At 34.9% G+C, this 14834-nt stretch overlaps 1 protein-coding gene across 1 annotated transcript in view; it reads right to left on the bottom strand.

The window, feature by feature from the left end:
* Positions 1–14834, bottom strand: part of Samsn1 (SAM domain, SH3 domain and nuclear localization signals 1) — a 144390-nt gene that overhangs the window by 78973 nt on the left and 50583 nt on the right. Inside the window, exons 7-8 of the mRNA XM_046430497.2 lie at positions 13180–13306; positions 10708–11060 (exon numbers count right to left, since the gene is read on the bottom strand). Coding sequence (XP_046286453.1) covers positions 10708–11060; positions 13180–13306 — 480 coding nt within the window. The remainder of the gene's footprint in view (positions 1–10707; positions 11061–13179; positions 13307–14834) is intronic.

The raw sequence follows: 14834 nt of genomic DNA, 5'->3' as shown, positions 1-14834 counted from the left end.
CCTCTTCATTATAAAGCTTTGAAAGTTATTGATTCTGCAAATGTGAAAAATTAACTTATCAAAAAAAAATAGCACACACGAAATGGGAACTGGGCAAAGAAACCCTAAGAATGTTGTCTTAACTGGAAGTTGTACCATTAACTGCTACAACAACTGTATTCCTGTTATGGCTTTTTGTGATATATTTATCACCGTGTGGGAACAGTTTAATCTACTCCATACAGAGAGCAGTATGCTTTCTCAGTGGCCTCAAAATATGATGGCCCTTGCCACAAACAACTGATCTAAAATTTTGCAGGTGGCAGGTCTAACTTTTTTTTCTCTAAAAGGAAATAACCCTTCTCTAAAAGTCAAATTTGTTTTTAAAGCTGTGGTGTCTTCAACCACTTCTTTTTCAGTTTTTCAGTTGACACCTTGTCATGACTTACGGTGGGTTGCATCAATCATTCTGGGTTCTTACAGAAAATATTTTGTGGTGGTTGACTATCACATGCAAGAAACTAAGTGCCCTTTGCGGGTGACTGCGCAGGTACCTCTGATTTCTTGCCAAATCATTCAGAATGCCGCAAATCCATTAAATCTCTCCACAGGGAGGAAAAAATTCCCGCATCCTAGAGAGAGAATTTATGAGTTCATTTCAATCACCACAAATGAAAGCCACCCTTAATATTCATTAGAGATTTTACGGTGGCAATATGCATTATCTCTTCATATGCCCCTCTGAAAGGCCAATTTCCCTTGAAACCTCACATGGCTCCAAGCCACTCTTTGTAGAAACAATGGCCTATGTCCAAGTGGAATCAGGGGAGGCAAATGGATGACATTTCCTTATCCATTGGTAATGATTCCATTAAAACAGTGTGGTGGATATGAGCTTCTGAGGTTTAAAAATTAAAGAACAGATTTGGAATGTGCAGGCATGTCATTGTATCACTTCTCTGCTGTCATCTGTGACCATATGTCCTAAAGTGAATGAGAATTTTTTTTTTTTTGGCATCACAAAACATGACTTTTAAAGCTGACATTTCTTTCATTTGAAGAAATGTATATGTTGGGGACATAGCTCCCACAGGCTGAGAGCTTTTCATTAATCTCTGTCTTCCTTCCACCACGGTTATTGCCAACATCTTTCACCTATTCCCCATTCAAACTATTCTCTTCTTTGTATGCAGAGAAGTTTTTTTTTTTTCCAAAACACAATTACATCACCTCAGACCCTCAACAAACAAACAAGAAACAAGCTGTTGACCAGAAACACTTTTTTGCATAGCTCTCCACTGTTTTAGAGGCTAAACAATAAAACTTGGTATAGCCCATAAACTCCTGTGTAACCTGACTCCTTTCTCCATCTACTTTGTACCACATACCTTTCTCTGGAAGCCACTCTGAGCCTTCTCTCCTTCTTTCTATGTTGGGCTACTTAACTTCAAGACTTTAATTAGATTTGAGCTCAGTCACCACCACCCCTGAAATTGTTTACTGACTCCTAAGTCAAATCTTTTTATTATAGACCTTTCTAGAACTGTGTAGCAATCATAGCAGTTACCATTTCAAAGTTTGATTATTTTTGTTTCCCATTAGACTATGAAGTCCACAATGTATGTTTCCACCCAACATTTTATCCTTATCTGGCACAAAGTAAATATTCTAAAATCAATTATTGAGTGAATGAATAAATGAGTTCTCGATTTTAATGCTTCCTGTGTCTTGGTTTAAAGTCCTTTCTATAAGTGACATGTAAGCTTCAGTATGGGTTGGACCTGAGGTAAGTGCAATAAGGGCAAATTTCTAAAGCAATTACTCATCAGTGTGGTTTTATTTAATAGCTGGAAACCATGAGATACATAAAGATCTCACACTGAATATTCATAAGAGATTTTAGAGTGACTTCAACCATTTGCTTTACAACTATCCAGGAAAGAGAGGGAACATGAATTTCTTGCCTTCATTTTTCACTGTCCTCTGAAAAAGGTAGTTATGCTTGAGAGTTCTATTCTGACTCTCAAATAAAATATCATGAAATGCATATGTGATATGACTATGATAAAATATATGCCAGGAGTTTAAATATATGTAAGACACCATTAATACAGTGATAATTTTGGAGGCCAGAAAAGCACAATGCTGAGCTTAGGACCCACACCCCAGCCTGATGCCACCAGAGACCGATAGGCTTGGAGTTACTATAGTACCCCCTATACTATAGTCTCCCTCTGCCCTCCCTATACATTTGAATGAAATACTTCTGGCATTCTTATCACCAGGGAGAACATTCGACAAACTCTATGAAATAATTTTAAATACTAGTGAAAACCAGGAGTGTATATTAAAGGCAGTATTATCTCGCGTGATACAGAATTGATGAGAATTGCAAATGGTGACACCCTAATGGCAAGTACATTTCTTAATTATCTCTGTGACTTCACAGTTCAAGGAAATACCTGATATATCATAGGCATTATGCTAATGTCTGTTGAATGAAAAATAAATGATTATAAATACATAGTTATAAATTATAAGTAAATAGCAATAATTGCCCGTGAAAATATTAGCTCTTTTTCGTTGAGTTCCAGTAGATGTGTCAGATGCAGTTAAAGACTTCACCTTATAAGAAGACCACAAGAAATCTTCATTTTAGTCATTTAGCAAATAAGAAACTAAAATTCAGAGAAATCAAGTCACTTAACAGTTGTGTGTATAGTAATGGTCAGGCTACAAATGAAGGCTGGGCTTATTTGGCTCCAGTTCTCATGGAGTTCCCACCAAAAATGGTTTATCTGTACTTCCATATGCATTATTCCATATCTGATGCAAAATTTAAGGACAACTTAGTGAGAGGAAAAATCTGGGCTAAGATTTAGGAGATTTCTGTGTAGTACCAGTTCTTCCATCACCAACGGTGGAACCTCAACTAATTCATTTAATCTTCATGTGAATCAATTTTTCCACCTGTACAATGGTAATAATATTTTGCCTAATTCATAAAGTTAATGTAAGCTAAAGTCTGAGCTAAAATCTCATACCTTGAACCTGGATTTTTCATATGCATGATTTTAATTTATACGGCAAATTAGAAACTTGACTCCATTTTTACAGATGGGAAAAGTAAGGTTAACTTACTATCCTAGTCTCAAGAGTTACAAAGCCAAAATCTGGCAGAAAATTTTGGATTCTTATATAATCTTAGCTTGAATTCTACATACTCTTATATTGCATAGACTATTGAACCTCTTTGAGCTTCATATTTCTATCATTAAAATGGGAAAAATGAAATCACCTCACTGAATCATGACATAAAGATAGTTACTTAAAACCAACTGAAATATAGTCAAATGTTAAGTCAGTGAAGGCAATGATTGTCTTTATATTGATATATGCACACACATGATAAGAACAGAAGCTCAGTAATGAATTACTCAAGGGAGCACTGTGCACCGGAGTGTGTACACACATGTGTACATAGCTGATAGATGATGGTGGTGGAAGAGGATTTCTCACTTCAGCCAGGACTTCTTACCCTGAATAGTCCTTCTTTTCTGTCCCCTTCTATAACCATACTTACAATGTCACCAGTTCATTCTTCAAAGGAAAATTCAGTCTTCTGAAATCTTATTTTAAAGGATTTTTAAAAGTAGCTCTCTTTTTACTTCAGGGGTTTTCTTAGTTCCTATGAATGAAAATGTAGACATTTGGTACATAAAGAGATTTTCATGGCCATGATGTCCTGGCCATAGCCCAAATGAAGTAAACTCATATGCATAGTTGCTAGTCTTGTCTCTAACATTGCCTAATTTCACCTTGTGATGAGTCCATGAACATAAAGAAGAAAGGAAGTAGCCTGGACACAGAATGTGTAGGGGGCAAAAAAAGAAAGAAAGAAAGAAAGAACCCTTAAACTAAATAGCTTATGAAAGAAAAAAATAAACAAACCTAGAAATAAGGTCAACACAGGGACATCTGAAGAGTAAGAAAAGAACTGCTCTGAACAAGCAGAAAGAAACCTTAATGCACTAATATTTTTAACACATAGAATTTATCTTCTTCAGTGTGCCCTCATATTTTAAATTCTTGAAGATAAAAAGAACTTTACGAATCATTGATAGCCCTCACCCATTTGAAAAGTGAGGCAGAAGTGATGGAGAGTAAGCAACCTGACCCAAGGAGATCCTACAAAGTGACAGGGTTGAGCTCACAGCTGACTCTTCTGGCTCTGACTTGTGTTTCTTTGACTTATAACAGCTTCCAACATACCATGCCACAGCCTTTGTCTTCTCCTTACATAGAAATATTTGAATTATAAACTTACTTCTCTGCTGCAAAAGAAAAGGTAACACCACTTGAAATGTTTGCCAAGGCTCATTAAAGGAAATGTTCTAACATTCAGGCCTCTCTCCTGCCAAAAGTTGATGTCCAGCGTGGCTGATTTGATTTGCTTTATTTTGTTGAACATGCAAGAAAGTTTAGCTCTGAGCAAGAAGGAGCTTTCAGTCTCCCATGGCCAGTGAGCATAAGTGGGCACCATTCAGAATGACTCTCCTTGTCCTCCTCTTTTCAGTTGAGAACACAGCAAAACAAATTTCAACTTTCTTGTGGAAGCCAAAATGTACTTATAATTAAATATCATGGGTAATATTTCATTATCATGAGGAATAATTTGAGTGATAAACAATGTATGGCAACTTCAGAAATGTTTTATTATGGTAGTACCAATTCAGCTTTCTCCTTGATTTGAATGCCCCTTGAGTAAAACAAGTCCATGGTGAAAAATATAAAAAGAGAAAAATGATAATACATAGGGGAGAGATATCCTTGATTTCTATAACAGTCTTAGAACTACTTCGCAGGTCAATTTTTCTCACCAATACATAAAATTTGTGTAGTTGGTAAATACCAAACATCAACACAAATAATTAGATTGTTACTATGCCTCCAAAATCTAATTTAATAATATCTCTATTTATTCAGGAATTCTAGAATAGTACTTGACATTTATAATTACATTTTATCTTTATTTTTATTACTAAAGATTTTATTAGAAAGGACATTTAAGCATTTTATACACATTTATAATTTACTTTCTTCAAACTCAAACTAAAGAATTTCCATAAACCTGACAACTTATACTATTACAATATCATCATATTTAAGTGTTTCTTCTATAAGCTCCTTTCTCAATGTAAAAGATGTTTGCAGGTCTGGCCAGATTTTTTTCAGGTTTATTTGATATATAAATAATGCATTTGGCATCCCAGTGAATTTTTGCACCAAGGATTGTGATTAATTTGTTCTTTTTTAAATACCTATTTCTTTTAAAAGGAGCACAACAACTACCATCATACAAGAAGAATAGTAGATTATCCACATGCCCCACCTCAATATAAGCATATATACTCCTAAGTCCCAAGTTCAAAGATTCAGGAGATACTTGGCATAAATCTGTTAAATGAGTGAATAAATGGAAGAATGAATGAGAAAGTTACTGGAGAATCTCTTTATTTTTCAAATTTTGATTTGTAAATGCTAGTTCTTACATCAAACATTATACTGACTATATTAAGATTTGTCACATAAGTTATTCATGATTAATAATTTGTTCTTGTTTATCTAAGACTCAAAATTATTTTTGGAATCTCAGTTCCAATTAATTAATTTTGGCACTGAGTATGGTAGGTGCAGAGATCTTTTGGAACTTTTGTATCACATTTTCCTATCTTTACTTTCAAAAGGCCCAGCCCAGATTATCATTCACTGTAACTTCCTTTTCACAAGTTGTACAAATTTATCTGCTGAAACATCATTTCCTTCCATCTCTCACCATTACTCCAATGTAAACAAGTAAAGTTTAAATACGAAGATGGGAAATAATATCATTTCAGTGAAAGGATGGTACTCAGTTTGTCTGTAGCAAACAGTATGTGAAAGACACTTAGGGATGTGTTAGAAGATTAGGTGAACAGGTTTGTATTTGATCATGTAAGTCTTGGGGAGACACTCAAAGGTTTGTAAGGGCAGCAGTGACATTATCACATGGATATTAGGCAGCATTATTCAGTTAGATTAGAAAACACTCGTCTGGTAACAATGGGTCATGTTGACTGGAGGGAAAGATGAGAGTCATGGATACTGGGATAGATTACCAAAGGGACAGGACAGAGAGAGAAAGTAGTAGAGATGCAGGGACAGATTATCCTGATTTTATTGCCTCTTTTTCACACACCACTGGTTTGCTTGGGCAGTGTTTAAATTTTACACTGCTTAGCAGTGGGCTATGCATCCCAAGAGCACCTCCCCATGTCAATAATTGGTAGCCACTGCCTCTCATTTAAACTAAAAGATTAATTGTAAAATCTTTTGTTACTTTATTTCTTGGTTAGCATTGGCATGAATCCCGTCCCTCCCACTGAAATAGTTGTGTAACTTTTTTTTCCATTTGCCATACTTTCCCTTTGACACCATTTTGATGAGTTCATCTGACAGTCCAACAAGGCTCCATCATCCTCTTCTTAGACACACTTAAGTGGAACCTTGTTTCTTTTCTTACCTCGAAATTGCTGTATATAAATTCCTCATTTTTCTTTGATTTTTGCTATATGGCTCTGTCTCTCTCACTATTATCATTTTCTATCAATACTTTATTTGAATTCTTCTTTACTTAAGTCTATATTTTGTTCTTTCAGAACCTTGACTTTGCCTCTTTCTGAAAGAGCTTTTGTTAGTGTCACATTGTAAACATATCGCCATTTTTATAAAACAGATTTCAAAATATTTGAGAATTAATTTAAAGAGCTGAGTGGATATTTGCTTCCCTTTTCATATCCAGTTTGCTTCTGTTTCTTAATACTATAAAAATAATGTTATTTCTCTTGAACCTGAAAATTTCTCCCAGGTATTGAAAAATATGTTGCTATTATAATATTATACTAAAGGAAGATCTCATCTTCCTCAACACACACTTGTCTTACTTACCTTTGCTCCCCACCAGGCCAGCGGTTCATTTTCCTTTTTTTTCTCTTTTTGTAAAGATGTTTCAGACTTTTAATATGCAGAGCATCCTAAGAATCCTTCAATCACTCTTGTAAATGGATTCTAAACACTTGGCTTCAAATATTATTTTTGGTTACCTTCACTACTACTTTCTTTAAGATGCTTCTGAAATCCCCCCTCAAAACCACTCATCTCAGACATTAGAAAAGAACTACTTCTTTAGTTTTTCCTTTCAGGCTTCTCTTGTGGAGTACAGTCTCATAAAATTTGATCTTTTACCTCTCTTGTTTCACATCAATTCCACAATCACATATTTCCCCCACTCCCTGATCCCTCAGACCTTACAAACCACTAAACTGCACATTAAACATCTGTGTGAGTCTCATTTTTCTGTTGACTTCTATGAAGAGCCCTTCATGAACAATACATCTCCCTGTCTGATTCAATTTGTTTATGGAAACTTAACTGAATAAAACGTTACATCTTAGCACAGGTTTCTGGATTCTTTGATTTAGGGATAAATGTTGTTGGGTCCTGACACTACTTCATTTAATCTTCCCAACCTTGATTTTAGAAATGGGTGTTTTTCATATGAAATACGTCACTCAGAGGAAAGGTAGTGAATGGGGACTGAAATCACTCTGTAGAATTGGAACTAGTGGGTTAATGAGGATGAGGGGTTTGCCCAAACTCACATGCAGGTCATGACAGAGCTGGGCTGAATCCATCAAAATCAGAGTTCCAACTGTAGTGGGTTTAGCAGAGTCATGCCTGGGTAAATAAGGACTTTCTGGAAGACAAGTCAATTTCAGGCCACTTCAAAACTCTTATTTGATAATGGGATCAGAGGTACTGAAATCTACTATTCCTTAAATTTCTGAAGTCAAGGAGAAACAAATGTCTTTGTGGATTAGATTCATTGCCTATGAAATGTGGAGTGTAGGCCCAGCTCCACCATATCTGCATATTGGCACACTTTTAAAAAAATCTAGTCACACTTTTACCCTTTAAAATCACAAAAATGTCACCTCTGACTACCTGTCATTAATAGTAATACTCATTTCAGAAGCACATCTTTTCCCTCTACACTGTCTGCCTTCTATTTCTTCTATAGAGTGAAAGTTAAATAACCCAAATAATAACTCTGCAATTACTACAGAAAAAATACCAGCTCTGCTAAAATGAAACTGGATATTTTTCACTTGTTATTATTATAGAATATATGTATAGAATATAAAATAATAATTTGCACTCATTCAACTTCTTTCACTCTAGTGTCTCAAATCCCTGGGTGTAAGTGGTCTCATTAAGTTTACCAAACCAATTTAACTCCAACATGTTCTTGAACCTTCTCGCCAAATCCACTGAGGCTTTCCTGTCACAAAAGCTGAACATTCCTATTTGAAATTCTGAGCCTTTGGTGGATAGGCTTGACCTTCTACAGATAAAACTCATTTAGTCATTTAGTTATGCACTTAAAGTAGGCAAAACTACCTAAATTTTTTTCAAAAACTATAACTATTGTGTTTACCTAAATGGACACCCACAGATTCACAAGCATTCATACTCACAATAACTAACTTGATAGGTAATTGAGTTAATCAGAATGAGTAAAGCTTTGGCTAAAAAAAAAAAAAAAATGACAATGAGAAAAAAATGTTTTTCTAGATTTATGGAAACCAAGTCCACTGGTTTTTAGAACTTCATTCATCTAGGCAGCAAATGCTACTCAGATATTTATTTCTTTATATTCTTAGGACCTTGGAGGACACAAAGATAAATTACTCTTAGGAAATGAATAAATGCCTAATTAATTCTAGCACATGGTAGAGTATGGAAACTCTGTAAAGACAGAAGTAGTGAATAGACTTTTTTGTTTTCTATCCCTAGTATCTAATACTGTGACTTGGCACATAGTAGATGACAATATATGGTTGATATGTGCATAATGAAAGAATAATGTGCTTACATGATCTAGAAGTTCAAAGGAAAGAGAGATGACTTCTGTCTGGCATGGCCCAGGAAGGCTTTCTGAAGGACAAAATATTTGATGTGAACTTAAGGGGTGGAGGAATTGCTCTCAAGCAAGAATAATACACCAGGAAGAGGTTGTCACACAGACAGAAAGATACAGAGGCAAGGAAGCAGGAGACAGCTTTTAGGAATATCAGATCATTCACTGATCTGATTCATTCATTTCATAGCATATGAAACCTATCAGGCAAGAGCAGCAGGAAGATAAGACTGAAAATGTAGATGGAGACCAGACAGCTGTAATCTAGAAATCCAAGTTAAGGTGTCCAGATTTTATTCTTGAAGGATTTTATTCTGTTTTGATTCTTCTGTACCAGCTTTGCTATTTGTCAAGAAGACAGCACCCTTGATTCTGCTTCTGAAGCTGCCAGACAGTCTTCAGAAACACATCCTAATTAATTATATTGCCAGCTACTCTGTGAGAAGATGCTGAAGAGAAGCCTGCCATGTCCAGCTGTCCCAGAAGAGGAAAGACTAAAGAAGCTGGAAAAGCAGCCTCAAAAATGATTAATGTTGAACAATGTCACTGATTGAAGTCTGTTAGCAGACACCTGTAACATTTAACATGGAAGTCCAGTCTCAGGTCACCCTAGTCCTCCTAGTCTTCAAAGACAAAACACAAACCTTGAAAGGTAAAAAGGACTCTGAAAGAATAAGCTTCTTCAGAGACTTCTAATGCATCATAAAAATATAACCGTGTCTAATGAGAGATTGATCCTTAGAGGAAAATGGTGTAGAGGCTTCCTGGACACACAAAGCTATTCCATTCCTTCACTGCAAACACAAACAACCAATAAATGTAGGGAAATTATGCCTTAAGGACCATGAAATCAAATTTTTTAAAAAGACACCCTTACATCCTAGAGGATTTATGATATTCAATTTTTGGCTTCTCGGGTATTTCATGAGTTTAATATTACTATTTTCATTTCACAGCTAAGAAAATTAAGATTCAATGGTTTAAGTAATTTGCATAAGCTAAAAAAGTAGCAGGGCTTGAATCCAAAACAAATTTGTCTAACTACAGAATCTGTACTTTCTCCTATACCCTACAGTCTTAGAGTCTAGCTTGGTACATGGAAAACTCTATAATATATTAACTAGAAGCAGAATTTCTAGCATAAGACTATGTATGTTCCAGATATTGGCTCTACCTCTTGTTAGTTGCTTAAATTTGTACCAGTTACTAACATATTGGTACCTTAGTTTTGTTACCTATGAAACAGGGAGGAAATAATGTTAGAATAACAATCCTTATGTTACATGGTTGTGGTGATATTTAAATGAGTGAATACATGGGAAGTGCTTAGGAGAATACCAGGCCCCAAAAAATGCTCATTAAAATTATTTGTTAGCTGTCAGTGCAACTTCATTTTACTAGCAATAATTTAGGCAATTCAATCACATTTTCTTAATCCAAATCAGCAGCTAAAGTCTCCCTTCAATTAAAATAAAATCTCTGGAAAATACTATGCAGTAGTGTATTTGTATACAAAGGAACATATACAATATTAACAGGGACAAAAACCATAAGAGCTGAACTACTTTTTGGAAAGACAGCTGTAACTCTGGTAATTTTCCTGAAACTAAAAAATGTGACCGATTGACACATTTTTTTTTATCTGCTTATTTCCTGGTGGTATAAATACACAGATTAAGATGACATACTTCCGTAGTTTACAAACTCACCCATGAATGTAAGAGATCTATATCTGTGTGAGAAGATTTGAGACGTGAGTGGTGAGTGCAAGAGGAGCAGTTGTCCCAGGATCCAACTTGGGCAATTTGGAAGTCAATGCCAGTCCAGAACAGATTTTCTGGAAAAGACTTCCAGATGTTCCACTTCTGAACTTCGCCTTCGTGATAAGATAATATGTCTTCCAAGTCGCATTCATTTGAAGTGCTGGATGGATCCACAGATATAGGATGAGACTCTGGTCTAATTTCCATTTCTCCCCTCCTCCTTGTGCTAAAATTATTAGCTTTCTTTTCTTGCGATCTGCTTAGTTTCATACAGGAAATCAATGTGTCATCTTCATTTTCTGAACGACAAAGACACATGAGTTAAACGTTAAGGCTAATGGTTATTTACTTGTAGAAATTATGAATTATGAATACTCTACTTATCTTTGTAGATTACAAATGAATGAACAACACAGTATGAACCAGGGAGTCATCCAACTTCCCAAAAAGAATTTATAAAATTATTTCTTTAAAAAGTAATTTGCTGAATGAAATTGTTTTATAAAACTCAGATTTACCTCTAACATCTGAAACCATATCTATTGATTAACATCAATTATACTGAAATGAAAGGAAGTCATATGCAAAAAGCATACTGAGAACACTTAAGAAAAATTATAAATTAAAACATTTCCCCACATCTTACAAGCATAAGTGATGCAATCATTTTATTAAATATTTTTAATTTTTTATGTCACATGTATAAGAGAGTATCTTCAAGAAGCAAATCAATTTCTTCACTTTATGTAAATAAATGATATCTCAAAGAATAGAGGCTGAAATCCTATGTTCATTCTAAAAATGTACTCTTCTCATATCAATCTGCAAAGAAATTTATGCACGTAGTGCATCGCATAGTGAAATATTTTGGAAAAGCAAGGAAAAGACTGAGAACATGAAGAAACAGCATATCTTTAGTACTACAAAGTTGATTAGTGAGATATATATTTACTTAATGTGGCAATGGGTGAAATTTCTAGTATAAAAATTTCTAGTCCTCCCTTATCCATGGGATATGTCCCAAGACTTCTCATGGATGTCTGAAATTGTGAAGAGTACTGAACAGTATCTACACTGTGTTTTTGTCTGTAAGTACTTACTTATGCTAAAGTTTAATTTATAAATAATGCATAATAATAATAAAAGAAAAAAACATAATGGTATACTCTATTAACAGTTACATGAATGCTTCTCTCTCTCTCTCTCTCTCTCTCTCTCTCTCTCTCTCCCCCTCCCTCCATCCCTCCCTCTCTCACTCTCTCCCTCCCTTCCTCCCCCCCTCTCTCTCTCTCCCAACTGCATAGGACAGCTACCCTATAAAGTTTGGATATTCTGGACAAAGGGATGATTCATGTCCCTCCCTAGATGGAACAGTATGACATCATATTTCATCAGAATACTACAATGGCTCAGAATTTAAAACTTGTGAATTGTTTACTTCTGGAATTTTCCATTCATACTTTTGGACCATAGTTGACTATTATGGTTTGAATATGAGTTGTCTCCCCAAAAAAGCTACCATTAATGCAGGAATACTCAGAAGTAAAACAATCAGATTATGAGTGCTGTAAGCTCATCAGTCTACCTCAGTTTGGATAAACTGTGTAGTAATTACATAGGCAGGTGGGATGTGAACGGAAGAAGTGGGTCAGTGGGTGAGTGTCCTGGAAGGGTATATCTTCCCTGTGGCTCCATCTCCCCTCGTTTTACTCTCAACCCTGCCATGAGGGGAGCATATTTCTTCTGCAGGGACTTTACCCCATTATGTGCTGCCTTATCTTAGGTCCAGAGCAAGAGCCAATTGTGTACAAACCAAGACTCTGAAACTGTAAGCCTGAAACAAATTTTTCCTCCTTTACTTTGCTCTTGTTGGGTATTTTGGTCACAGAGACCAAAAAGTTAAGTAAACCATTGACTGAGGCTAACTGAAACTGTGGAAGGTGAAACTGTGGGTAAGGAGGGACTACTGTACTATACAAAACAATTTCAGATAACAAAAACATGTCTCACCCAAAGTAAAAGGCTCTAAGTCATTGAATCCCTTTAAAAGGAAATGTGTGACAGATACAAAATAATTACAATTCATAGGCCATTTCTGTAAATAAATAAATTCAAAGTTGCAAATGACATTCCAATTTGCTATACTCACATCAAAAATTTTCAATATTGTTCACTTTGGTGGAGGAATGGGAAGGGTAGACATTACTGACCCTTATTTTCCCTCTGGGATGCAGCATAGGTATGGGGTGAAATTTAGGAATAGGATTAGGATACCCGTTTTAAAATAACTTAGCAATGAAATAGAAAGCTCAAAGTTTAACGATTATTTTAAGACCTTATCAAAATGAACTTCATTAATATATGCTTCACCAGTTTTCCCTCAAAGAACTTTTAGCAGCTCATTGAGCTTTTACTTACGGAGATTTATTAATGTGGGTTTCACCTCATCCACACTCTGCGCCCTACTTTTCTTGGTCCTCACCAGTCTCTGTAGACGCTTTAATGTCCCCATTGATTCCATTGGGTCACCACCTGATTTTATGGCCTAGCACAAACACAGCTCAAGATAAAGACAAATTATTCTTCATAAAAGATTAAATATAAAATATGTTGAGATCATAAATGGGGGGGAAATTAATAATATGGCCTTAAAACCTAAAACCTGAGGCAATTTAAGCAGTAACTTAAAAGCGTACCACATTTGGGGGGTTCAAAATTATAAAACATGTTATAGCTGGTCAGTCATATACTCAAACAGTGAAGTGTTTAACAATTTTTTTTTCCCCTTCAAAATGCAGCAAAGTGGATGGACTCCAGAGCCATCTATAAATGACTCACTTCTGCCCAATGTGAAAGTGTAGAAAGGAGTTAAGTTCTTTGTAGCATGATATATAAGAAAGAAACTGATATCAGACAAAGCAAAAACAGACAAAGCAAAATTTAAATTTTCTTCCTTTTCCTTTTGGAAATTTCTAGAAAACTGCAGTTTGTTTCAAGTATAAAATGTTTTTGAGTAATATATTTTGCATGGTATTGCTTGTTGCTTTCTCAAAGACAAATGAAATAGAAAGCTCAAGTTTAATTATTTTAAGACCTTATCAAAATGGACTTCATTAATATATTGGAGTGTTACAAAATACAAAAAGTGTACTACATTATGTTTTAGTATATCAGTGTTACTTGTTTATGATGAAAATATATGAATAAAAAAATAACATTATATTAATGGCTCTTAAGGTTTCTTTGAAAGAAATAGAAATATTTTCCACTAGTTTAATATTGGTGAATTTGTACTTATACTATTTTCATTCATTATTTTTAAGGTATTTACTTTTCAATGTTTTACAATGTTTTATAAATTAATACTTTGTATACTAAGTTTTATATAGTAATATAGTAGATAAAGGAATTGTATTCTTTTTTTTTTAAAGAGAGAATTTTTAATATTTATTTTTTAGTTCTTGGCGGACACAACATCTTTGTTTGTATGTGGTGCTGAGGATTGAACCCGGGCCGCACGCATGCCAGGCGAGCGTGCTACCGCTTGAGCCACATCCCCAGCCCCAAGGAATTGTATTTTGTTGTATTGACCAGATGGGAAGTAGAATCATACTCAGAAATACTTATTTTCCATCCAGAAAGTTCTAGACTCAGAAATCCTCTGCTTTTATCTCATTCTTTTCATTGAAGAGCTGATAAATGACATCTAAATAGACACCACAATTTTAAGAGTTTAAAAGATTCGCTTCCTCATTAATGTTTGAAAGTAACATATATACAATATTCTTTTCTGATCCTAGGAGAGAGATTATAAGCCCACAGAAATATTTGGAAATAAAGATTTTCTGGCATGAAAACATTTCCAATCTTAATAGTCTGATTTTATTTGGGCTTTAAGAATGACTTTAAACAACCAATATAAACTTGATGTTCTGTCTCTGCATAGTAGTACCTAAGTACAAAATGTGATGTTTTGTCAGAGAAATCCATACCTGTTTGCATTAAATAAATGGGAAAATATTGAAATCATTTTAATCTTTCAAAGAGGGTTGTGATGAGATATTCTTAGATAT

This window comes from Marmota monax, unplaced genomic scaffold, assembly GCF_021218885.2.
Source record: "Marmota monax isolate L192 unplaced genomic scaffold, Marmota_monax_Labrador192_F-V1.1 WCK01_AAM20220418_F8-fsc00016, whole genome shotgun sequence".
NCBI lineage: Eukaryota > Metazoa > Chordata > Mammalia > Rodentia > Sciuridae > Marmota > Marmota monax.
The sequence above is the reverse complement of the archived record's forward strand: the minus strand, read 5'-3'. Positions and strand labels throughout refer to the sequence as shown.